Source organism: Heptranchias perlo, chromosome 33 (genome assembly GCF_035084215.1).
Source record: "Heptranchias perlo isolate sHepPer1 chromosome 33, sHepPer1.hap1, whole genome shotgun sequence".
Taxonomy (NCBI): domain Eukaryota; kingdom Metazoa; phylum Chordata; class Chondrichthyes; order Hexanchiformes; family Hexanchidae; genus Heptranchias; species Heptranchias perlo.
Genome location: NC_090357.1, coordinates 4,118,421 through 4,146,289, shown reverse-complemented (window position 1 = coordinate 4,146,289; position 27,869 = coordinate 4,118,421). Strand labels below are relative to the sequence as shown.

General features: G+C 46.4%; 1 protein-coding gene across 12 annotated transcripts in view; it reads right to left on the bottom strand.

Moving 5' to 3' along the window:
- Nucleotides 1-27,869, bottom strand: part of phldb1b (pleckstrin homology-like domain, family B, member 1b) — a 283,632-nt gene that overhangs the window by 183,126 nt on the left and 72,637 nt on the right. For all 12 annotated transcript variants that reach the window (XM_067970865.1, XM_067970873.1, XM_067970876.1 and 9 more), the window contains exons 3-4: nt 24,414-24,537; nt 17,775-17,954 (exon numbers count right to left, since the gene is read on the bottom strand). In XM_067970865.1, the coding sequence (XP_067826966.1) occupies nt 17,775-17,954; nt 24,414-24,537 (304 nt within the window). The remainder of the gene's footprint in view (nt 1-17,774; nt 17,955-24,413; nt 24,538-27,869) is intronic.

The window sequence follows — 27,869 nt, the reverse complement described above, 5'->3', positions numbered from 1 at the left end:
TCCAAGTGTCACTCAGAAGTGACCTATCTCCTGCTGCAGGCCTCCGCAAGTCACTCTTATTGGATTCATCCTCCTCCCAGTCACACCCTCTGACGGTAAAGCCTCTTCATCTGAGTCTTCTCCCCTACCCCCCCTCCTGAAGGGGCAAATTCTCAACAGGTTACAGCTTCTCAGGAGCCGAATGCCCTCTCTTGCCCCATTCTAGTGGCCATTCTCCATGTGTGAGTCCAGGCAGTAAGTTGCTGGTGGATTATTTGACGACAAAGCTCAGCCCTGCCCTGTCTCCACCAACATCCATGTGCACACCACTCATCAAGGATAATCAGCCTTGGCTCAGTGGGTAGCACTCATACCTACTAAGTCAGAAGATCATCAGTTCAAGTCCCACTCCAGAGACTTGAGCACAAAATCCAGGCTGACACTCCCAATGTCGGAGGTGCTGACTTTTGGATGAGACACTAAACCGAGGTCCTTTTTGTCCTCTCAGGTAGATGTAAAAGATTCCATAGCACTATTTGAAGAAGAGCTGGGGAGTTCTCTCTGGTGCCCTGGGCCAATAATTATCCTTCAACCAACGCCACTGAAAACAGAATCTCTGGTCATTATCAAGTTGCTGGTTGTGGGATCTTGCTGTGCGCAAATTGGCTGCTGCATTTCCTACATTACAACAGTGGCTACGCTTCAAAAGTAACTCATTGGCTGTGAAGGGCCTTGGGACATCCTGAGGATGTGAAAGACGCTATATAAATGCAAGTTCTCTCCTCTTTCTTTCTTTCTCATGGACTGGAGGTCAGTTGGCGAGAAGCCCCCCACGGGTTACAAAGCGGAGATGCCAGGATACAAAAGTGTTTTTACATTGCCAGTGAACTTCCAGCTTCAAAAATCACTGCGCTCCCGCTCACTGAATGAGCATCACAGGCACATAGGAACATAGGAACAGGAGTAGGCCATTCAGCCCCTCGTGCCTGCTCCGCCATTTGATAAGATCATGGCTGAGCTGTGATCTAACTCCACATACCATCATCGTACATGCATGGTGAATTCAGCAGTAAACCCTCCAGATGCATTCTTGGCATAGTCTCTCTCTTTCTCTCTCTCTCTCTCTCTCTCTCTCAATCTGACTGTCTCTTTTGGTCCGTCTGTCTCTTTCTCTTCTTGTCCATCTCTCTATTGGTCTGCTTGTATGTCTCTCTCTCTATTGGTTTCTCTCTCTCTCTGTTTCTCTCTCTCCCGATCTCTCTAGTTTAGAACATTATCAGAACCTGGATGGAATTTACTGCTTTAAAACCCATTGCCCAGAATCAGAGCTGTTGACACTGTGCAAATTGCAGCAGCAAAATTTACAACGAGCAAGGTCGGCAGAGATCGCAAACCCAATCAAACATAAGGCAACATTAATTCCCAGAATACTGTATCATAGAATCACAGAATGATTACAACACAGAAGGAGGCCATTCGGCCCGTCGAGCCCGAGCCGGCTCTCTGCAAGAGCAATCCAGTTAGTCCCACTCCCCCGCTCTTTCACTGTAGCCCTGCAAATTTTTTTCCCTTCAAGCACTTATCCAATTCCCTTTTGAAAGCCATGATTGAATCTGCCTCCACCACCCCTTCAGGCAGCGCATATTTCAGAACAGATAACATTCGTCATCAAAAACTAACCCAAGAGACTGTTACTCCCTGGGTCTGTGCAGCATTTATCATTCCATGTGTAATTTTTCAGATTTAGTGAATTTTTTCAGATCCCCCCGCCCCCCGCCCCGTCGTGGATCATCGCACCAGACACATCACAGAAACAGACCCTGAGACGAGCTCCCTGGACTGAACAAGAATGGGCTCTCTCGAAACACGGACCAACGCTGCCTGAGGGCAACAAACGAAATAGCCGACTCCGAACCCGAAAGCAGTTTTGGGAGCCGATGCTGTTGGTGTCTAAACTGGGCCTTGTTTAATACTCAGTGAAGACTATAACCTCTCTCCAATCACCGCCTCCGTCTCCACTCTGTCAACTCTGATCTGTATCTTTAGTTACACAGCCCGCACTAATGACAGGGAAAGGACGGTGCCTCCACTTTTATTATTGCAGGAAATGTGGCCTGGGGCTGTAATTACAGAGATTCGCGATTAGAGTGTGGGCAGTATCATTGTTTTTAAACAAATAAAAAAATCGAGTGTCATTTGAATATTTCCAGCCTTTCTCTGCCTGTTAAATTTTGCCCTGCGTGATGTGTCCCCATTGATCAGCACCTGTGAAAGGGAACATTTCACACACTTAAACTCACCGATGACAAGACGTGCGAACGATTGTTGCAGGGGTGGATTTGTGATTACGGAATGGAAGATTTTATTTGTGAAGCTGTGTGTGTTTTGTGTTCGGTGTGAGGGGTGGCCAGGCTCACACAGTCTAAAACACTCATGTTTTCCACACCAGCCACGCATCCTCTCCAGCTCCTGCAGAGCTCCAGTTTTGCCCATCTATTAATCTTTCCCTCCAAGTTAGGTACATTAGGAACAGGAGGAGGCCATTCAGCCCCTCGAGCCTGTTCCGCCATTCTGTCGGATCATGGCTGATCTGTACCTCAGCTGCATTTACCCACCCTTGATCCATATCCCTCGATACCCTTACCCAACAAAAATCTAGAAATTCGTAATAGCTGTTAGAAGGGAAGGGAATAAGCATTTGAAAAAAGAAACAATTTTAATAGCTATGGGGCAAGAGCAGAGGAATGAGATGAGGTGGAGAGCTCTTTCAGAGACCTGGCCAGATGGCCTCCTTATGTGCTGCAAAATTCTATGATTTCATTGATCTCAGTCTTGAAGGCTCCAACTGACCCTCCCTCCCCGCCCCCACCCCTTCCCCAGCATCTACGGCCTTTTGGGGGAGAGTGTTCCAGATTTCCACTACCCTTTGTGTGAAGAAGTGCTTCCTGATTTCATTCTTGAACGACCTGGCTCTAATTTTAAGAAGGCAGAGATTCCCTCGCGAGGGATTGGCGCCATGGGCAATTGTCCCACCCCAGTCGCCATTCTGCATCTGTCGGTGTAGACGGGAAATGACGGCAGAACATCCAGCTGTGCAGGATCCCACAGCCTTCTGGCGTAGTCCTCACTGAGAATCCACACACATACAGATCTCTGGCAGCACAATAAGATTTCGAGCTGAAGGGTGACGGAAAAAGTCTAAATAATGGGGCACGCCGCGAGATGCCCCACTCCAGTGAGATCTGGGCCAATATCCACCCCCACTTTGTCACCCACGCACACTGTGGTTGCGTTATGTTCGATCTACAGGACGGGCTGCAGCAAATCACCACGGTCCCTCCCCTTCGACCTCTACCACTGAGAAGGACAAGAGCAGAAGTTTTTGTGGAATCACCATCACCTCCGAGTTACCCCTCAAATCACACACCACCCTGACTTGGACATGGGGAGATAACAAAGAGGCACCGCAGAAATCAAACAGGCCACGAAGAGATCACAGAATTTGTCTTTTATAGGGGAAGAAAGAAGGGAGAAAAAAAGTGAGGACGGTACAAAAAGTGGAGGAATGAGTAAAACAGAGAGGGAAAAAAAAACAGGGAAAAGACAGAGAGGGATGACTGTGTAAATGGGACTCTCAGAGATACGCATTGCCCCGGGCTGGTTCTGACATGGTTTCTTTGATCGAGTTTAACTTCAAAAAGAAAGAACATTAAACTTTGAGAGAACTAGTCCATAGATTTCAATGATACATAAGGTCAATTTTTGAGTTATTTTGCTTGCAGGCATCATCTTATCGAGGTCACATTGGGAGACATGAAAGATCAGAGGCGTGTATCTCTTGTTCCCACACACGTGATAACAATCCATTAAACTGCCTGCTCTCAAGTCAACATTGGCAATTATTTAGTGTATGTTTATACCCTGGTAATAAGATAAAACCTAAAACTTAGGCCTCACATATAAGAAAGAACTTGCATTTATATAGCAACTTTCTAAGTACAGAAATCACTAAAAGCTAGTGGACAGGTACTAAAAATAATTTAAAAGGCTAATGGAATGTTGGTCTTTATCTCAAGGGGGCTGGAATACAAAGGGGAGGAAGTTATGTTACAGCTGGACAGAGCTCTGGTTAGAACCCATCTGGAGATACTGCATTCAGTTCTGGGCATCGCACCTCTGGAAGGATATATTGGCCTTGGAGGGGGTGCAGTGCAGAATCACCAGAATGATACCAAGGCTAAAAGGGTTAAATTACGAGGACAGGTTACATAGACTCGGCTTGTATTCCCTTGAATATAGACGATTAAGAGGTGATCTAATTGAGGTGTTTAAGATGATTAAAGGATTTGATAGGGTAGATAGAGAGAAACTATTTCCTCCGGTGGGGGGAGTCCAGAACAAGGGGGCATAACCTTAAATTAAGAGCCAGGCCGTTCAGGGGTGATGTCAGGAAACACTTCTTCACACAAAGGGGAGTGGAAATCTGGAACTCTCTCCCCCAAAAAGCTGGTGAGGCTGGGGGTCAATTGAAGATTGATAGATTTTTGTTGGGCAAGGGTATTAAGGGTTACAGAACCAAGGCAGGTAAATGGAGTTAAGATACAGATCAGCCATGATCTAATTGAATGGCGGAACAGGCTCGAGAGGCTAATTGAATGGCCTCCTCCTGGTCAGACGTTCCTAACTGTTGTTTTGTCGGCAAACACGGCAGCCAATTTACACAAAACAAGAACTCACAAACAGCAAATGAGACGAACGATTAGTTAGTCTGTTTTTTTAAAGACCAATTATCTCATTGTTGTTTGTGGGATCTTGCTGTGCGCGAATTGGCTGTTGCGATTCCTACATTACAACAGTGACTACACTTCAAAAATCCTTCATTGGCTGTAAAGCGCTTTGGGTCGTGAAAAGGGGCTAAATAAATACAAGCTCTTTCTTTTTATAACAGCTGCAACACAAGTCATTATAACAAAAGCTTTAACACAGCTTCCATTAATGCACATTCTCGAGTACCTGAAAGAGTTAAGGAGCCCCCAAACAGAGCTTGCTGCTACAAATCACCAACTCCGCCCGACCATTTCCTGTCCGTTTTTTCAATCCCTGTCCACCGACCTAAACATTGGATGGCACGGTCTGTGAAAGGCAAGGGCATCCGAGGAAAAATCGCACAGGGTTCCCCAGCGGACAGCTTGGCAGGCTGAGCTTCCAAAAGGGACAAGCTTATTACTTCCTGAAGATGGGATGAGCAAGCAGAGAAAGCTCCCAGTGGCTCCACAAGCTTAATGCGGTTAATCCAGTGACATCAAGCGGTTAATTGAAACAGCAGGAGGGCAGGGCACTCGTCAATGCTTTCCACAGGCCCCCACAAACCCACCCCAAACCAGCTTCTCTCACTTTCTCTCTCCAACTGAAGGAAGATATCATAATCTAAACCGACACTCCAGTGGAGAGGTCCCGAGGGATTGTTGGACCTGCTGTGTCCTTTGAACGGGACGTTAAAGCTGAGGTTTGCCTGTTCAGCTGGGTCTTAAAAGTCCAGTGGCACCATTCCAATAAGAGCAGGGAGTTCTCCTGCAATCCTGGCACAACCAACATTAAAATTAACTGGTTACTGATCGCATTCCTGTTTGGGGGATCTTGCTTGTGTGCAAAAACGACTCCTACAATTGCCTACATAACAACAGTCACTGCCCTCCAAAAAAAAATACCTATTCATTGTGCGTGAAGTGTGAACTACCAGCCTCCCCCTCCTAAACCTCACCCCAGGGGTCAGTTTGAGCCTAGGTCGCGAGTGTGTCGGGCTGTTTGATGGTGAGGAAACAGAGTTAAGTTCACTGCTGCCCTCACCAGATCTCCACATTTCGGAAGAGGGGTGGGTTGTGGGGGTGTGGGGTGGGTTCTCCTGTGGTTTTTTTTTGTCTCTCTGGCCCAATACAGTCCCCACCACTTATGCTTATCATCAGCAATCGCCTATAGTGGGCTAACCATTTGCCATGACCATAGGAGTCAGTTACAAAGGTGCCGCTTATAACGTATTAAACGCACCCACTATTTTGGGCAGTTCAATAAGTTCTTACCTTGTACTTACCCGACCTGAGCATATAATCCAAGCTAACGCTCCCGGTGCAGTACTGAGGGAATGCCGCACTGTCGGAGGTGCCGTCTTTCGGATGACGCGGTAAACTGAGAACCCGTCTGACCTCTGAGGTGGATGTAAAAGATCCCATGCCACTATTCGAGGAAGAGCAGGGGAGTTCACCCTGGTGCCCCGAGCAATATTAATCCCTTAACCAACATCACTAAAAACAGATGATTTGGTCATCACCTCACTGTTGTTTGTGGGATCTTGCTGTGCGCAACTTCAAAAAGTACTTGGTTGGCTTGAAATGCTTTCGGACATCCTGAGGTTGTGAATGGAAGTTCTTTCTTTTTCTTGCACTCTGTGTATCGAGGCACCAGAGATGGGAGCTAATCCTCATCTTGATAAGTGGTGAATGAGTCGCCAATCAGTGCAGCTGCCTGGCAATCACCCAGCTGACAGTACACTGGTGCAAAACTCCCCTCAAAGTCCTTGGCTCAGCTTTAAACAGCTTGTTTCTTTCCACACAACGTCACCACTTAGCATCCCCGATAGGTGAGGGAAACACTTCTTCACAGAGCAGCATGAGCTGCTTTTGTTTGCAAGGCTTCCCTTGATGCAATGCCATAATTGTGAAATCCGACCTGGAGCTCATCGTTAAGTGGGTAAGGTCACGTGATGCCTCTACACCCAAAGTTATTACCCAATACAGCAACAACAACTTGCATTTATATAGCGCCTTTAACGTAGTAAAACGTCCCAAGGTGCTTCACAGGAGCGATTATCAGACAAAATTTGACACCGAGCCACATAAGGAGATATTAGGACAGGTGACCCAAAGCTTGATCAGAAAGGTAGGTTTTAAGGAGCGTCTTAAAGGAGGAGAGAGAGGCGGAGAGGTTTAGGGAGGGAGTTCCAGAGTTAGGGTCTAGACGGCTGAAGGCACGGCCGCCAATGGTGGAACAAAGGGAGTACGCAAGAGGTCAGAGTTGGAGCAGCGAGCCACCAGAAGCTTCCAGGTTCAATTCCCAGTCTGTGTTGAATTACCTGACCTCAGGTGATCTCAATTACCCTCATCATCCCAAAACAAAAAAACAATCAGTACCTCCCGATCACTATCCAGAGGCAGGTGCTCATTGGCAGGTGAGGACAAGATTGTGTCTTGCTGTGATGCCTTCTGTGGTCAAATAGCTGACTGGCATTCACTGTCTAGGCTCACACAAGAAGAGTGACCAGTTGGGCAAGATACCAAAGACAGACCAATGCCTGTGGAATCATATCATAACGAGAGCCAGCACTTTCAGGTGAGCTGGACAATATACACTGAAAAATGTTCTTTATTTCTTATTTGATACGTTAACGTAATAAAGTCATTCAGTTAATAGGTTATCAGTCGTGGCTCAGTGGGTAGCACTCTCACCTCTAAATCAGAAGGTCATGGGTTCAAGTCTCACCCCAAGGGGCTTGAGCATAAAATCTAGGCTGACACTCCCAGTGCAGTACTGAGGGAGCGCTGTGCTGGGAGAGGTGCCATCTCTCGCATTAGGTGTTAAACCGAGGCCCCGTCTGCCCTTTCAGGCGGATGTAAAAGACCCCATGGCACTATTTCGAAGAAGAGCAGGGGAGTTTTCTCCGGTGTCCTGGGCCAATATTTATCGTTCAACCAACATCACTAAAACAGATTATCTGGTCATTATCACATTGCTGTTTGTGGGATCTTGCTGTGCGCATTTTGGCTGCCGTGTTTCTTACATTACAACAGTGACTTCACTTCAAAAAGTACCTCATTGGCTGCAAAGCGCTTTGGGACGTGCTGAGGGTCGTGAAAGGCGCTATATAAATGCAAGTCTTTCTTTACCTGGCATGACCTCAACAAGGTCCACAATAGTCAGTCAGAGGACATGCCTGTGAGTCTGTGAGAAAGACGTTTAATCTTCATATGAAAGTTTAGCCTCTCTCCACATACAATCTGAGGGCGACTTCTCCTGTGTTTGGAACTGAATTGTGGAGCCTGTTCCTTAAAATGCTACAAACTACTTCCTGTGGCTTTGCAGCGATGATTGTTCTGGGAGCTGTGACCTACTGCTCTCTGAAGACAGTTTGAGATCCGCTCTAGATATTGCCAGCCCCTGATATAAAACGTACCTCCGCGCCCCCCCCCCCCCCACCGGCCGGCCCCTCAGGAATTGCACTCAATTATCCCAGCCCGTATCTGTGGTTCTCATTCCCGTTACACACAAAGGGGCATCAGATACCTGGGGAGATGATAACAAATAACCCACATCACAGCAGAGCTGTGCTGATACAGATCAGCCGGAAAGGCTGGGAACAGACAAACACTGCCAGTCACTTTCAGTCTGTACTGATAAATTGCTGGGCCCTGACGGAGGCTTGAAGGGTGGTAACAGAGTCAAGTCAAGCAAGGGCATATCGTCTGCTCTGAATGATGTAAAACTCAAAATGCCAATTGATCCAATAGGGAATTCAGGAGAAACTTCTTTACCCAGAGTGTGGTGAGAATGTGGAACTCACTACCACATGGAGTAGTTGAGGTGAATAACATCGATGCATTTAAGAGTCAGCTGGATAAACACATGAGGGAGAAAGGAATAGAAGGATATGCTGATAGGGTGAGATGAAGTAGGGAGGGAGGAGGCTCGTGTGGAGCTTAGACACCAGCACAGACCAGTTGGGCCGAATGGCCAGTTTCTGTGCTGTAGATTCGATGTAATTCGAGGATCCACAAACCTTCCAAAAAAAAATTGCAAAAACAATGGACAGCAGCGTTTATTCAGACTTTGCATTCTGAGTTCCATTTTTCAGCTCTTTAATTCCTCCTGACCCACCACAATTTCTCCCCTTCTCTGAGGTGCCAACTTATGGTTCCACAGCTGCCATTAGCCCTCCAGTACTTCACTCAATAGGCCATTCCTTATGCGGAAGCCTCGACAATAAGGGTATTCTGCTATGGGGGCATCACTTCACTGGATAACTACATAGAATTACATAAAATTCCCAGCACAGAAACAGGTCATTCGGACCCACTGGTCTGTGTCGGTGTTTATGCTCCACACCAGCCTCCTCCCACCTGTCTCCGTCTCACCCTCTCACCATAACCTTCTATTCCTTTCTCCCTCATGTGTTTATCCGGCTTCCCCTTAAATGCATCCATGCTATTCGCCTCAACCACTCCCTGTGGTAGTGCCTTTCGTGACCTCAGGACGTCCCAGAGCGCTTTACAGCTATTGAAGTGTTTATGAAGTGCGGTCACTGTTGTAAAGTAGGAAACGCGGCAGGCAATTTGCGCACAGCAAGATCCCACAAACAGCAATGTGCTGGTGACCAGATAATCTGTTTTAGTGATGCTGGTTGAGGGATAAGTAGTGGCCAGGACACCGGGGAGAACTCCCCCTGCTCGTCTTCGAATAGTGGCCGTGGGATCTTCTAGTGCTGGGAGGGACAGGACAGGTGAAACTGTGTAACAAGACATATGGAAACACACTTAAAGAATCTGTTAGTGTTTACAGTGCAAGATCAAACAGCTGGTGGGGAGACAAAAGGGCAAATTATGCTCTTTAGTTTCAGAAAGTTTGTGTATTAATGCCAGATGTGTAGAATGTACCTTTTGGCTATTTGATTTAACAGGCCTGTCAGTCAGGCTAGTGTTCTAAAGGGTAGGTTGCAACGTAAATACAGCTGGAGCAGAGATTACCCACTCTCTCAGGAATGAACGGCCTGGTAATGTACAAGGTTGTCTCTTGCCCCTTTGTAACATTTCTAACAACCTGACTCTTTACAATGAAAGCTTGAAGCGTTGCCTCCGGTAAATCGAAGTTTTTAAATTTTACTTTGTCTATCTCCGAGTCGATCCTGGGTCACATATCCCCTGACAGAGGCCGTGGGCAGTAGGCGTGTAGCTCTGACCACTCTCTCACTCTGTGAACGGGGACCGGACGACGAGTCAAACGTGGACCTGGAGGTCACAGCTCGTAATCCCTGTGCAATTGAACCCGGGCTTTGAGACACTGACTGAGTGCTGTGGCACGTGAGCAAGGCCTGACTTAACATTAACGCAAGGCCCAGCTTTCAGCTCTTAAGTTTTACTTCTGATGCAGCTGATGTATTACTGCAGGTAATTTAATATCCATCACTGGGGTGAGATGAATAGGGTGGGAGGAGGCTCGTGTGGAGCATAAACATCGGCATGGACCAGATGGGCCGAATGGCCTGTTTCTGTGCTGTAAATTCCATGTAATACATGATTCTCCCAATGCTGCTCCTGTGGCAGGCATGGAGGCAATGCAAGAGCTTAAAAGCAGAAGCATTGACAATCAACAGGGTCGATGTGGCTCCTGTGTTCACCAAAATGCTGCCACCTCAATTACAGATTTCAGTCAAGTCCAGTCCGAAGCAACGACAGAAGTTGTGCTAAGAGTTTGAAGCGTTGACAATATTCACGATGTAGGCAGTACTGAGGGAGTGCTGCACTGTCAGAGGTGCCGCCTTTCAGATGAGACGTTAAACCGAGGCCCCCTCTGCCCTCTCAGGTGGACGTAAAAGATCCCACAGCACAGCAGGGGAGTTCTCCCCGGTGTCCTGGGGCCAATATTTATCCCTCAACCAACATCACTAAAAAAACAGATTATCTGGTCATTATCCCATTGCCGTTTGTGGGATCTTGCTGTGCACAAATTGGTTGCTGAGTTTCCTACATTACAATAGTGACTACACTTCAAAAGTACTTCATTGGCTGTAAGGTGTTTTGGAACATCCTGAATGGTGATATATAAATGTAAATTCTTTCTCACTTTATCTGGGGTGGGCTGGTGTGATGTTGCTGTGTGACTACACAGCAAACAACGTGGAGTGAGAGAGTGCGGAGAAAGGTAGAGCACAGTGAGATGGTGCCCAGTGCAGTCACACGTCTGCTCTGTGCCAAACCGGTATGCTGCAATCATCGAATGGCACAGCGCTTCTGTCGGGAGCAGGAGCTGCTTGGCGGGCCTTGTGCTAAACTCTCCGATACCTATCTCACCTCTCCTGTAAATTAAATGTGGAGCGAGGCGTGGGAGCTCGAAACTGATGGAGCAAATCGCTGGCAGCTTGTACCATGAGAACAGTAGTAAGGTTTCCTACCTAATAACTGGATAAAGGCTTTCCTGTGACTGTTATTTCTGAGCCAGTCGCACCGAGCATGTGATTCAAACACTGTGCAGCTAATTCGGCAGCTAGATCAGACCATCTGTTCCAGATCGGAAACGTTACTGAGACATTGTCAGTGAAAAGCTATTTCTGGTAAATTTATAAAGAAAGAAAGAACTTGCATTTATATAGCACCATTTCATGACCTCAGGACGTCCCAAAGCGCTTTACAGCCAATGAAGTACTTTTGAAGAGTAGTCACTGTTGTAATGTGGCAGCCAATTTGCGCACAGCAAGATCCCACAAACAGCAATCTGATAATGGCCAAATAATCTGTTTTAGTGATAAATATGGGCCAGGACACTAGGGAGAACTCTGCCGATGTTCTTCGAAATAGTGGCCGTGGGATTTTTAACATCCAGCTGAGAGGGCAGACGGGACCTCGGTTTAACGGCTCATCCAACAGTGCAGCACTCCCTCAGTACTGCACTGGGAGTGTCGGTGTAGATTTTGTGCTTAAGGCTCTAGAGCAGGACTTGAATCCACAACCTTCTAACTCAGAGGCGAGAGTGCGGCCACTGAGCCACAGCCAACAATTAAATCACTATGAAGTGGAATTAGAGAGATCCATTGATTTTTGAAGTAGCTTTTCTTTACTCAGCTTATCTGCCTTTCACCATCATGTGTCACAATATCTCCCTCCCTGGCTTCTACCGGGAACTGTTTTCGTTCCAGTTGGACATTGTTAACTCTCTGCAAATCTTTAACATGGAGGGAAGATTACCTCCGGTCATTACTTCTGCAAAAATCATAATTCACTGGTCTAGACTTTTCCAACACAAACTCCAGCTCATCCAGATCTCCAATGCTCACCCCCTACCCCACTCACATTCTTATCTCCCCCAATCGTTGCTGACTTTCCATTAGCTTCCCATTCCTCAGTGCACTGAAAGGTCATTATCCTCGTCCTTCTCTTTGAATCTCTTATGCCCTCACCCTTCTTTACCTTTGCAGCTTCTGAGTCCTACATCTCAGCTTGCACTTTGCTCTCTTTCACCTCTTCGAGTCTTCGAGTGCAGTCCCCGTCACGTTTAAAATGGGCAGTCACTTAGAGCGATAACCGTTATCCATTTGCATTAGAATCATAGAATGATACAGCACAGAAGGAGGCCATTCGGCCCATTGTGCCTGTGCCGGCTCTTTGGTAGAGCTATCCAATTAGTCCCACTCCCCTGCTCTTTCCCCACATTCCTGTAAATTTTTTACCTTCAAGCATTTATCCAATTCCCTTTTGAAAGTTATTATTGAATCTGCTTCCACCGCCCTTTCAGGCAGCGTATTCCAGATCATAACAACTCGCTGCATAAAACATCTTTTTCCTCATGTTGCCTCTGGTTCTTTTGCCAAACACCTTAAATCTGTGTTCTCTGGTTACCGACCCTTCTGCCAGTGGAAATAGTTTCTCCTTATTCACTCTATCAAAACCCTTCATGATTTTGAACACCTCTATTAAATCTCCCCTTAACCATCTCTGCTCTAAGGAGAACAAACCCAGCTTCTCCAGTCTCTCCACATAACTGAAGTCCCTCATCCCTGGTACCATTCTAGTAAATCTCCTCTGCACCCTCTCTAAGGCCTTGACATCCTTCCTAAAGTGTGGTGCCCAGAATTGGACACAATACTCCAGCTGGGGATTAACCAGTGTTTTATAAATTAATATTAATTTCAAAGTTGCTGGTTATAGCGACTTAAGCTCTTTGTTTATTTCGGGCAGAAACAGCTGTCCTTCCTGTGATATTGTATGAGTGCAGTACATGAAAATATATATATCAATTTTCTCCATTATTGTTATGTATGTATATGTAAAACAGTCAGGGAACTACACAGAGGGTAAACACTATACTCCCTTCGCAGCACCTTATCTGTAATATGCTGGATAATTAAATAGTGCAAAATAAAACCCTAAGAAATAGCTCCTGACGCTCTGGTTTCTAATCAACGCCATGCCCGTCGATGATGTAATTCAATTTCTTCACCCTGGTGAAGGACCTGCCTGTCGCCATTCAGATTATGAAGCATCGCTGTTCAGTGTTTGTCGCTGTTTACTATTGAGCTATGCTTCTCATGTGAGACAACAAAAGAATAGTAAAAAGGCTGCCTCCATTTGGGGCATTACAGAGACGCTGGAGAGCGACAGCTCCAGAAGAGAAGGGGCGGGAGGAAAGCTGGTAAGGACTGAAATAAGTAAGTCCTTGGTCAGGTCTAGGGTCCGGCAGTAAGGGGGTTCGTTCAGGTGAGCGACCTTACACCGACCATTGCAGGCAAATCACGTTTGCAAACTCTTATCTTATCTTATCCCACATTCTCGAGCTCCCTCCCTAAACCCCTCCCCTTTGCAACATCAACCCCCCACCGTCAAAAGCGTCAGGGCAGTTCGACACTGGGCAGAACGTCGTGGTCAGCAGAGTCGGCCTTCAACCTGTGCTGCTTTTTATATTTTTTTGGTCTTAGTTGGTAACAGGTGCCATTCCAGGCCTCCTCCGCCACCACCCTTAGTGAATCCGGTAACTCTACACTGGACATATAACCCACCGCGCGAGACCTACACTCTGGGATCCAGTGGGCCAATACCCCAGTGTAAGAAATTCCCTACTTTAGGTTTGAGTAGAAGCCTTTAGCCTGGCTCTTTTTGGAATCTGAGGTAAACTGTCTCTAATAAAATCATATCGAGTCGCTGGCTTGCCCCAGTATCATCAAACAAAAACACCCCCTTTTTAGAGGGGCACAATTAATAAGGAACTAAACCATAAAATAAAGGAAAGTTGTCAAGTTAAATATTTATATTATTGCCTGTGTCCACCAAGCCCTCCAGTGCCCCCGGCGGTGGAAGGCCTCGAGCCAACCGGTGGACACCAGGCGCGGACGAGTCTGCGGAAGAGAGGCTGGAAGCCAGAGCGAACCCCCGCCCCCGCAAACCGGGTCCAACCCAGGACCTGTGGATGGCCACCTTGGACGGGCCCAGGAGCAGACCCACGAGGAGGAGGTCCTCGGACTTGCCCGCCAACGCCCGAAGATCAGGAGCGTGGGACGGAAGTGGAGCCAGACGTTGAGGAGCAGGCCTCATGGAAGAGGGGGGCTGCATCCTCTCAATGCTCAGTGTTTATCCGTGCTCCCGCCTTTGGACGTTTGGCGTGTGAGGCGAACGTGATCACCGCTGCACCGTTGAGAAAAACACGGCGGTATGTACCTTCAAGAAACCAATTGTAAGCAATTTATTTTCCAATTAACGAGCTGAACTATGGAGGGTTGTTGGGGGGAAGTGTTCCTCCTGGCCTCATTAATGTGATGTTGTAAGTCAATCAGCTCTGTAGTACCACGTGAGAGAATAAGCTCTATTCATTCACCCAAAGAACTAATTACCACATAAATTACTTATAACAACAAGTAATTTTAAATTTTATGTACTAAATGCAGTGCTGTAAACGGATGATTAATATTTCTGTGCGAAGCTGATATCACCGGGAAGATTTAGATCAGAATTCTTGGTTTCTCTCTTCCTTCGAATGTTTTTTAAGGAGAGTTTTGTTCTGCGTGACAGTGGATTTCAGAAACAGCCTGAATATCTTACACAAGGACTCTTAAAAGTACAAATCAGAGAGTCAGCATTAAACATGGACAACAACAACTCATATCTATATAGCAACTTTAACGTAGAAAATGTCCCAAGGTATTTTACAAAGAGTGAGGGAACAGGCTATAGTGGGCAAGATTAGGAGGGGCAACCGAATGTTTGGTCAAAACGAAAAGTTTTACATAGAATTACATAGAATTTACAGCACAGAAACAGGCCATTCGGCCCAACTGGTCTATGCTGGTGTTTTTCTCCACACGAGCCTCCTCCCACCCCTCTTCATCTCACCTTATCAGTGTATCCTTCTATCCCTTTCTCCCTCGTGTATTTATCTAGCTTCCCCTATGCTATTCGCCTCAACTGCTCCTTGTGGTAGCAAGTTCCACATTCTAACCACTCTCTGGGTAAAGAAGTTTCGCCTGAAATCCCTATTGGATTTATTAGCGACTATCTTATATTTACGGCCTCTTAGTTTTAGTTCTCCCACAAGTGGAAGCATCTTCTCTACGTCTACCCTAACAAACCCGTTTATAATATTAAAGACCTCTATCAGGTCACCCCTCAGCCTTCTCTTTTCTAGAGAAAAGAGCCCCAGCCTGTTCAGTCTTTCCTGATAAGCATAGCCTCTCGGTTCTGGTATCATCCTTATGAACTTTTTTTGCACCTTTTCCAGTGCCTCTGTATCCTTTTTATAATGTGGAGACCAGAACTGTGCACCGTACTCCAAGTGTGGTCTAACCAAGGTTCGATACATGTCTTGAGAAGGTTTTTAAAGACGGAGGGAGAAATGGAGAGGCAGAGGTTTGGAGACAGGAAGCTTCAGAGACCAGGGCCGAGGGTTCTGGAGGCTCCCTCACCAGTGGTGGGGTGGAGGCACAAGAGGCCAGAGTTGGAGGAGTGCGGGAGGGGACATAAAACTGGAGGAGATTGCAGAGGTTCAGCGGGGTGAGGTCATGGAGAGATAGATTTCACCCCATCCACAAATCTGTCAAATGATTCTCCTCAGGGGCAACAGGCAGTCATTTTCTTTTTAAAAAATGTGCCCTTTTATCCAGTGTCTACACGACCAGTGCAGACCAGAAAGATCCCACAGTCGACCCCCCCCACATCTGTGCTGGCCTCAATTGGTCTCAGTGCCTCTGGATTAGGAAGGAACTAAACTGGCCAGCGTTCCTGTCCTGAGTGCTATCCAGTGACCCCTGCTGGAAAGTGCGCAGGTATGTGATTCCTCCCATGGGCAAATAGCCCGCTGACACTCAACGGCAAGACTGGCTTCTTAAATAATGGCCACTTGGACGAGGTACCAGAGGGCAACTGTCAGCCATTCCCCCAGTGAAAGGGGGGGAAACAGCTTCAAAAGAGGGGAGGAGAAAAAATTGGGGATGATAAAATAATGTGACCTGATTTTGCATGTAAACCTCCTGTCCACAGCATGCACTTCACCCACAAGAACTGAGCACATCGCGAGTCCTGGCACCTCGCCTGCTCAAGTAGGCTTCTTAAAGGGGGATGGTAGATTGTGTTGCTGGCAACAGCATTTTTTTTTAGCCTTCCAATCTGATCAGAAATGTCACTCCTGACGCTTCCCGAATGCTGACAGCTCTGCACTTATCCCGACGCAGATCAGAGGGGTGAAAGTGCAGCATTTGGAGTCCAATTTGCACAGCAAGGTCCCACTTAGAGCAAATTAGAAGATTGATCGTAGAATCATACAGCACAGAAGGAGGCCTTTCGGCCCATCGTGCCTGTGCCGACTTCTTGAACGAACGATCCAATTAGTCGCACTACCCCCTGCTCTTTCCCCATAGCCCTGCAATGTTTTCCCCTTCAAGTATTTATTCAATTCCCTTTAGAAAATAACTATTGAATCTGCTTCCACCGCCCTTTCAGGCAGTGCATTTCAGATTGTAACAACTCGCTGCGTAAAAATAATTCTCCTCATCTCACCTCTGGTTCTTTTGCCAAACACTTTAAATCTGTGTCCTCTGGTTACCGACCCTCCTGCCAGTGGAAACAGTTTCTCCTTATTTACTCTATAAAAACCTTTCATGATTTTGAACACCTCTATTAAATCTCCCCTTAACCATCTCTGCTCTAAGGAGAACAATCCCAGCTTCTCCAGTCTCTCCACGTTACTGAAGTCCCTCATCCCTGGTACTGTTCTAGTAAATCTCCTCTGCACCCTCTCTAAGACCTTGACATCCTTGCTAAAGTGTGGTGCCCAGAATTAGACACAAAACTCCAGCTGACGCCTAACCAATGAGCATTTTTTTTTGGTGGTGTGGGTTGAGGAAGGAATATTGAGCAGGAGATTGGCAGAGCCACCTGCTCCTCTTTGGATAATGCCATAGGACATTTGACGTTCACCTGACGAGGCAGACAGGTCTTAGTTTGAGGATCCTTCGAAAGACGTGCCAGCACAACACTCACTCAGCTCTGCACCGAACCTAGATCGTAACCTGAAGCCCACAATTGATCAATTGTCTCATTTGCTGTTTGTGGGACCTTGCTGTGTACAAATGACTTCATGTATGACAACAGTGAGTACGTTTCAAAAGTAGCCCATCGGATGTGGAACACTTTGTGGTGTCTTGAGGTAAATAAGCTGCCTTATAAAAGTATGTCTCTCTTTACGATACCAGGCAGTGGTCTCACCCACAGAGCCGTAGCAGGAAACTCAAAAATCATTCTGCTAAATCCTTATTCCTTTACAAACCGTCCCTCCCCTTTCTCACCTCAGCTCGTGCCCTGAATATTAAGAGGCTTTTAATCATTCAATCTCACATAAAGTAGACATATGCAAGTGGAGCAGATCTTCACTCATTAGTATTAGGAATCTGTGAGGCTCTCTGGGTCATCCTGAGGTGGTGAAAAGGGCTCTATAAATGCAAGTACTTTCTTTCATCATAGCTAATGTACTGGAATGCTAATTTCCCCCTTTACCTTGGCTCAGGCGTGTCGGCTGCTTCACCTGGACTCCATCGATCGCACACACGTTCCCACATGGGTAGAGTGTTAAAACTCCACTTTTGTTTTCAATGCAGCAGTGCTGGGCAGCAATGCCAGGTCCTTGGATGCTAATGTCTGGTGAAGGAGAATCGGAACAGCCAAAAGTGGTCTTCCCTGTGAGCAAGGCAAGAAGCAGAGGGGCATCAGTAGATTCATTCATCAATAATGAATAGCACAAGATAAATGCACAAAAAGCAATACTGAGTTGTACAAGCCAGGATAGTCCCGGGGGGAGGGGGGGTTTGTCTCTGGCCCCTCCCTCCCATATTCTCCCTGTTCTGCTGAAGGGACGACTTTTGCTCAGGTACAGTTCAATAAGCGCCAGGTGCACCTCGAGTAGCTTGGCCAACTGGTCAGCGAACTTGAATGGGCTGCTCAACGATGGGAGACCCTCACATTGCAGCCTGACCCTGTCCTTACTGATCACTGGGTGGCGATGAGAAGCAGGAACCCTGCCAACTTTCCCACTACACAGCCCAGGAGGCACTGAGTCCAATTGTACCAACCTCACCAGAGACCATTAGCTGACAGTATAGACTACAGGACCAACCTGGAACTATCCTGGCTCCTTGGACATGCTGCATGTACCCACACATTAACTTGACGTTAGAACATCAGGCTGGGGAGAAGTAACCTGAAAATGACTCCATTAAATTCACAGGCACCAAGTGAACAATCTTCACAATTTGCAAGGTCTTAGTTGCGATCAGCCTAAGGTACTAAAGCAATACAGCAAACTCACGTACTCATTTGACCTCTTCCCAAACATACACGACAGACTCGACTTTAAAAATAGTCTGTAGTTAAAAAAAAAACTAGCTGGAAACGGATATAATTAGTTACAAGTCATATTTAGGTTTTAAGAAATTAACATTTAGGTCTGGTCAATGTAGCACCAAAAGCAAAGAAGGAGAGAAGGTTAACAGTGTGTTTTATATATATGTGTATATATATAAAATAAACCATTGGTACCCCTCGATTAGATCCCAGCCTGTAACTCACTCAGGTATTGTCGTTCTACATATAAACCACTCAAACCCCTCGATTAGATCCCAGCCTGTAACTCACTCAGGTATTGTCGTTCTATATATAAACCATTGGTACCCCTCGATTAGATCCCAGCCTGTAACTCACTCAGGTATTGTCGTTCTATATATAAACCATTGGTACCCCTCGATTAGATCCCAGCCTGTAACTCACTCAGGTATTGTCGTTCTCTATAAACCACCCAAACCCCTCGATTAGATCCCAGCCTGTAACTCACTCCCGGGTATCCGTTATTCTCTGAGTTCAGTACTGCACCCAGACTCGGGGTTGAGACGAGGAACTTCCCAGTTGTGTTTGCCTCAGTGCCGTGGGTCAGTGCAATTACCAACTAAGCCAACAGGGAAGTTTCACTGGCTGTTTTTATATGTTTCTTTTCTGTACCACATAAATCCAAGGGATCTCATTTCTTGAGATGCTGACTCAGAAATTTGAACAAGTGTGCGCCCAATCCCGTTCACATGTGCATGCTTCCAACAGTAGATGCTGGATAGCGATCTGGAGAGGGACTCCTGGCCGATTGTTCTCTCTCAAGCCCTCGGGCACTGAAGCTACTCCCACAAGGAGCAGTCGAGGCGACTGGCAAAGATGCATTTAAGGGGAAGTTAGTTAAACACATGAGGGAGGGAGGAATAGAAGGAGATGCTGATGGGGTGAGGCCAAGAAGTGTGGGAGGAGGCTCAACACGAGCACAAACACCGGCATGGACCAGTTAGGCTGAATGGCCTGTTTCTGTGCTGTACATTCTTTGTAATTCTGTGTGAGATCAACTAACTCAACACAGGCCAGGGATCAAACCTGCCCGTGTAGGTCAGCAAAGCAAAGTCTTTCTGCACTAAGCTCTGGAATTCCCTCCCATAACCTCTCCGCCTCTCTACCTCTCACTGCTCCTTTAACCAAGCTTTTGGTCACCTGTCCTCATGTGGCCGGTGTCAATTTTTTTTCTGATTATGCTCCCGTGAAACACCTTGGGACGTTTTATTATGTTAAAGGTGTTGTATAAATGCAAGTTGTTGTTGTTGTTCTCCCCAACTACTAGTCTTGCTAGCTCTCTGACATTGTGCAGTCACCAGCGAAGGTCAAAGTGCATGACCCTTGACAAGAAAAACTCACAAAAGACTCCGCATTCTCTTTAAGGGTCTGATATTTCACATTGTGGCACTCAAACTAAACATGCTGCAAGGTCCTGCTGTGAACTATTTTGGGAGCCTGTTCCATTCAGCCACGAGCTCGTTTTGCAGCTGGACTGCTCCCCCTCTCCTGCTTCGCTATCTGTATCTTGCTGGCAACTCTGTACATAAACTGCACGTGTGTCAGTAACTGCTGGTTTGTGATGGAAGGCAGCAGTTTCACACCATCACCTCCCCTTCCTCTAGCTGCTGTGCCATGATTTAGAAGCTGGGCTGTAATTGTCTCCATCAAAAATCAAGAGTGAAATTAAAGCCAGTCATCAGAACATTTCTTCTTCCGTATCTGACTGAGCCTGAAACTGGAACTCATTCCCAGACCCACCGAATTCAACTAAAAAAAATTAGGCGGGTTTTCTTGAAACCTCAAATTGAAATAATACATTTCCCCACCCCTCCAGACACACAGACAGACACACACACAGACACACACAGAGACACACACACACACAGACACACAGATACACACAGACACAGACACACACACACAGACACACACACGCACACAGACACACACAGACACACACACACAGAGACACACACATACACACACACAGAGACAGACACACACACACAGACACACACACAGACACATAGACACACACACACACAGACACACACACACACAGACACACACACACACACACAGACATACACACACACACACACACACACACATACAGACACACATACACACACACAGACACAGAGATACACACACACACATACACACACAGATACACATACACATACACACATACATACACACAGACACACATACACATACATACACAGACACACATACACAAATATACACACATAGGCACACATGCACACACTCACACATACACACACACAAATACACACACATACACATGCACACACGTACAGACATACACACACATACATGCAGACATACACACACAGACACGCACAGACACATACATACACTCACACCTACATACACACACATACATGCAGACATACACGCACACATACACATACAGACACGCACAGACACACATACAGGCACACACACACATACAGACATACACACACACACATACAGACATATACATACATAAACACTAACACAAAGTACACATACTGACCTACACCTGCACACACACAAAGATGCACACATAAACACACACGTGCACACATACACAAACACATACACACACAAATACACATGCACAATTTGCATTGGTTATTTTAACAATATAACCAGCTCAACTGGTAAGCCAGTCAGTAAAAGCATCACCTGGTATGGGTACCAAGCCATACAGACCGGGAAGGTCTCAGTTTGATCTCTGGTGGTGATAAGGGAGGAACAATCGCCCTCAGGACCCCTGAGGTAGTGAGGGGAGAAATCTGCCAGCAGCCCCTGATGCCCGCGACACTGTGTGGGCATTGGGTGAGGGCGGGATCTGGCTTGACTGCGATGGTCCTCGTCCCCATCGAATAGTTTGCTGACATTCGCTGTCAAGACTGACACGTGTCGAATGGCCACACACGAGGGGTTGGGAGGCCGGAAGTGCTCATGAAAACTGCACCCCAACATCCTCAGGAGAGATGGGGGAAAGAGGAGGGGGAATAAAAATAGTCAGAAAATTATAGGGTCTCTACAAAAACCAAAAGAAACAAAAGTTAAAAATAGAATTAAAATTAGAAGTATTAGTTGGGGGGTACTAGTTAATGGTCCATTAGTGGTGCCAGTTAGTGGTAACATTTTGCAGTGTTAGTTAGTAGTACTAGTTAGTGGTGCTTGTTAGGGATACTAGTTAGTGATACCAGTTAACAGTGCTTATTAGTGGTGTTAGTTAGTGGTACTAAATGGTGGTGCTAGTTTGGGGTACTAATTAGTGGCACTATTTAGTGGTACTAGTTGATGGTACCAGTGAGTGGTGTTGGTTAGTGGTACTAGTTAGTGGTGCTAGTTTGTGGTACTAGTTAGTGGTACCAGTTAGCAGTGCTAGTCAGTGGTGTTAGTTAGTGATGCTGGTTAGTGACACTAGTTAATGGTACTGGTTAGTGGTACCAATAAGTGGTGCCAGTTAGCAGTGCTAGTCAGTAGTACTAGTTAGTGGTGCTAGTTAGTGGTGCCGTACTGTGCACAAAGCAATGGGAGTGGCAGTCTCACTCCCACCGCCTCCCACACTCCTCATATCCTGCATTGCTCAGGTCTATTCCCCGCAGGGAGGAGAGGGTCAGTCGGCTGCTCTCATCTGGCCGGCCTCCAATCTGTCAACAGTGATGGAGGAGCAGCTCACACCGATTCAGGTAGTTTATGGGACAGGAGACCAAGAATGGGACCAAAGGTGAAATAACAATCTCACCCTCAGCAACAAAATAATACGAGGTACAGCTCCCCATGGCTCAGTGGGTAAATGCACAACTCTGTCAGAAAATAACATTTTGGGATTTAGTATTGAGTAATTTGAGATAGTGCCACGGGGTCTCATACGTCCACCTGAGAGGGCAGTCGGGGCCTCGGTTTAACGTCTCATCTGAAAAGGCCCTAAACTACAGAGGAAACAGGGCGATTGATGAGGAAAATCACTGTGCAAACAAGGAGACAAAGTTGATCAGCCAGTGTAAACTTCCACATAAGCTTGGCACATTTTTGCAGCCTGTGGTGTAAATAAAACGCACCACTCCACCAGAGTGACAGGCCTTTTGGGAATCGGCTGCAAACTCGGAGCAAAAGTCGGGCAGCAGCAGCAGTAAAGGCCAGCTCGTGCCTCAAAACACACAGGGGCATCGAAACTTTCCGAAAAGGTACTTACTTCAAAATCTTCACTTGCAAGGGGAAAAGAAACTAACAAGCCAGTTCTGAGAACCTTCCTTTGTTCACTTGTCAAAAGTGCCGCTCGCTGTGAAACAACAGCACCTCTCCACGGAGAAACTCGAGAGCGTCGTTTGATGTGGTGCCCGGAGATTGGGCCTGATAGCTGTACGCAGGCAACGTTGTTATCTGTCTCAGCAGAGCCTTTCCAGGGAAATTTAATCTAATCCTTAATCCCCCGGCTCTGACACAATTGCACTCCCTTAAGAGCAGGGGGCCTTCGCAACAGGCCATTTGGACATTATGATGCCCAGCAAGATGCCTGTAATTCTTCTCAAAACACACTAAAAATAAACCCAAAATAAACATGGCGGATGCTGAAATTAGTCTGTTAACATGACATCTCGTCAACGCACTTATTTGTTCTCATGTTTAGAAAACTATTTTTCAAACAAAGATCATGGGGCAAAAATCTTTACAGCACAAATTATAGATGTGCAAATTCCAGTTCATTCAGAGACCCACTGGGAGAGGATATATTTTTGGTTTCTTTTCTTTCTTTTTGTTTTACTTTGACATTAAAGATTGAGAGGGATTTATCCCTCCCCCTATCACAATACATCTGAAATTCTGAAGACTTCACAGGGAGTCTCTCTTAGAGAATAATGGATTATCCTAAGAGTATTGCCAAGCTAGCAATCCAACCAGTGGACTCAGAGAGAATCATAAACAGACAGCAAAGTCTGAGGGGTTTAAACATGTTATTTGATCCCAGAGGTGGTCTCTGCCGTGATCTATGAAATACAATCAGAGATATTTCAGCACAGAAAGTGTGCATGCAGCTCATCGTGCCTGTACCACCTCTAGTCTAATCCTTTTCTTCACACCCGTCAGTATTTTCTCATCTTCGAGTGTTTATCAGATAGAATCACAGAATATTATCCAACATGCAGTGTGTATTCATGCCTGAGGATATGCCAGAGGTGTGAAGGCTTTTCGCAAGATTGGATCTCTGTGAAGAAGGGGAGCTGATCAATTTGAAAAAACAAAATCACTGCTGCACTTCCGTGATAATGGAAGGAATCTACCCGAGAACAAATTGAAGGCTTTCAGTCCTTCCACACTCACTCAGTTTCAGAAGCTTCCACCAGCCCGTCCACAATTAACGGGTGAAATAAAGAAGGACCCAGATAAAATCTAGATTTGAAGGTTTGGTTGACGGTCTGGGTTTGAGAAGACTTTTAAAGCTGGAGAGAGACGGAGCTAGGCGGAGGGTTTTGTGACAGCGTCCCAGAATGCATAGCCATGATGGTGGAAAGGTTTTGGGGGGCTTTGGTGGAGTGGAGGGAGGGGCAGACGCACGGCAGGCCAAAGCCGGAAGAGCGAGGAATGTGAACGGGGAGGTAGAACAAGGAAGAGGCCGCGGTGGTGAGATGGAGCGAGATGATAGGAAGATTCGAAAAGGAAGACCAGGATTTTGAAGTCAATGCAACCTACGCCCCAAGGCGATACAGGCTTTAGCAACCAATCCCTGACAAGCGAATGACCTCTCACCTTCTTCAAGTGGAAGCAATGTGATGGCGATGCTGAGACGCCCACTCCCGAGGCTGACCAGATGTGGTTTGTCCGTCTGCACTTTCAGTCCCTTCCCCGTGTCGATCAAGTCCAGCGGAGTGTTCTGTCAGGAAAAGGAGTGTCAAAAAGGATTCACCAAATGGCTTAGGATAACACAGGGCCAGTTACCAAATATTGGACTCGATGGGTATAAAAACAATGCGCGCACGGATAACATGTTTGGTTTTGGCAACAATTTAGTACGACTGACATGTATAATGAAAGTACGGAGTCGTACAACACCAGGTTATAGTCCAACAGGTGACGAAGGAGCAAAGCTCCGAAAGCTTGTGATTTCAAATAAAGCTGTTGGACTATAACCTGGTGTTGTACGACTCCGTACATTTGTCCACCCCAGTCCATCACCGGCATCTCCGCATCATGTATAATGAAAGTTTTCACTGTCCAAGGGCAGCAAAGATTGTAATTATGCTTAGAGCCAGAATATAACCCAGAGTTATCAAGTCACGAACACCATTCTCTGCGACTGTGCTGCTGTGTTTCTACTCATCCTCCTCAACTTCTCTGCAGCCTTTGATACAATTGACCACATCCTCCTTCAACCCCTCTCCTCTGTTGTCCAGCTCATTGAGACTGACCTCACTTGGTTCCACTCTTACTTATTTGTAACTATGGCTTCTCTTTCCACCCTCGCAATCTCGGCAGTCCCTCAACACTACATCCCCATCACCGGCAACTGCCTCACGTTGCATCAATCTATTAGCAACCTCAGCATTGTATCCACCCCCGAGTGGAGCTTCCAATCCTCATAGTCTCTCCATCACAAAGACTGCCCTATTTCCACCTCAGCAATATCCCCTGCATCAGCCCTACCTTGGCCCCTCTTCCGCTGAAACCCTCACCCATACCTTTGTCACCCCCAGACAAGACTATCACATTACTCCTCCACCCTCTATAAACATCAGCTCATTTGAAACTCTACAGAGGGTGTCCTGTCCCGCACCAGGTCCTACTCACCCATCACCCTGTCCTCGTTGACATATTGGCTACCAGCCCCCCAATGCCTCCAATTGGAAACCTTGAGTTTAAATGCCCTCGCGGCCTTTCCCCTTCCTATCTCCTCCAGCCCTAAATCGCCACCCACCCCAGAACTCCCCATTCCTCAGGCAGCTTGTGCATCCCCCACCTTTGCCCCAGCGCTGTGGCGATTGCACCTACTCTGACTGATTCAATTCAACACTGGGAAGTGAATCTGCCAACTGAGCTATCAGCTGAATTAAGACCCTCCTTCAGAGCTAAATGTGGAGTTTGATTTGTTTCTGATGCTGCTAATTAGAATGGACATAATACCACAAATCTTACTTGGAAAGGAAAAGAAAAAGGAACAAACTTGCATTTATATAGTGCCTCTCATGGCTGTAGGATGTCCCGAAGGGCTTCACAGCCAATGAAGGACTTTTTGAAGTGTAGTCACTGTTATAAAGTAGGGAAATGCAGCAGCCAATTTGCGCAGAGCAAGATCCCACAAACAGCAATGAGATACATGACCATGACTACTATTATAATGATGTTGGCTGTGGGATAAAGAAACACTGCCCAGGAATAGTGCCATGGAATCTTTTACGTCCACCTGAGAGAGCAGATGGGGCCTCGGTTTACTGTCTCGTCTGAAAGACGGCACCTTCAACAGTGCATCACTTCCTCAGTACTGCACTAAAGTGTCAGCCTGGATTATATGCTCAAGTTTCTGGAGTGGGGCTTGAACCTATGACCTTCTGTCTCAGGCGAGAGTGCTACCCACTGAGCCACGGCCGACACCTGTAGCAAGAAGCTTTCATCTTCCATTATAACATTCGTTGCTGGTGAACGAGCCTCTGGATAATAACTGCAAAGCCCGCGTTGTCATGGCAGCTTCAAATCCCTCGAATTCTGACTGCTCACCACTTGAGACATGTTCCTGGGGAATTGTCGTTACCCTCTGCTCCAATTAATCAGCTAGTGCCACAGCATCATCTCCTGGTGTCAAGTAAGCTGTATTCTCTCGGAGACCCACATCTAATCCACCTTCCCACTTGTGGCAGGCGGCTCCTCTTCATTGCTTGACTTGTTATTTCTTTTGTAAATCACAGGGATTGCGTTGTGTCAGCCCTGAGAATCCCCGGTCTGACTCGTCTGGGAATCAGTGTGTTTGCAATTGGGATGGACAAAGGAACAGCTCACTTTTTGCTTTAACCCTTTGATTTTCTACACTCTCGCCTAAAAGCACCGACAATTTCTGGCATATAGTTCTGTGTGTGCATATGTGCATGTGTACATGTGTGTGCGTGTGTGTGGGTGCATGTGTGTGCGTATATGCACCTGTGTGTGCATGTGTGTATATGCGTGTATTTGTGTGTGTTCATGCGTGAGTGTATAAATGTGTGTATATATGCGTGCGTATGTATGTGCGCGTGTGTGTGTGCATGTGTGTACGTTTGTGTATATGCGTGTGTATATGTGTGTGTGCGTGTGTGTACGCAAGTGTGTATGTGAGTGTGTATGCGCAAGCATGTATGCTTGTGTGTGTATATGTGTGTGTATATGTTTTTAAAAATCCTTTCCTTTAAAAAAGTGCTTAACTTTGTGGTTCTTACATTACAATTGTACTTCGCAAAGTACTTCATTGGCTTTTAGGTACTTTGGGACGTCCTGAGGTTTTGAAAAGCGCAAAACTTCTTTCTTTCTCAAGGTTTGTGACTAACTATAGTTGGGTTCTAAAACATTGCATTACTTGAGGCACAGCTGCAATTGTTTAAACACATGGGGCAGGATTCCTCCGTTCACTGTGTGTTAGTGACATTGCAAACATTGTGATCAGAGAAAATCTTTCATACTGTAATGAGGAGCTGTGGGACACATTATCTCCAAAAGAGTAGCAGGCAAGGAGGAGCTGTACTAATAAGATTAACGTTATCCAATTACATTCAAGTGATTTGGCTCCAAATGCAATAAAGTGATTAAGAGATAGTTTCTGCAGTAGATGTAACCAGCTCTTCCGACAGACTGAGGCAACACCTTTCATCTCACAGCATCAGCTGTGGCATGTGCAGAATGCTTTGATATCTGTATTTAATCAGTTACCACTGCAACCACTGTAAAGTATTGTGGGTGAAGTGGGCCATTAGAAGTCAAGTTCAGTCTGCTAAAGCGTCAGCCTTGGCTCAGTGGGTAGCACTCTCACCTCTTAGTTTTAAAGGTTGTGGGTTCAAGACCCACTCCAGAGACTTGAGCCCATAATCCAGACTGACACTCCCAGTGCAATACTGAGGGAGTGCTGCACTGTCAGAGTGTGCTGTCTTTCAGATGAGATATTAAACCCAGGTAAAATTTGAAGAAAAGCAGGGGAGTTCTCCCCAGTGTCCTGAGACCAATATTTATGCCTCAACCAACATCAGT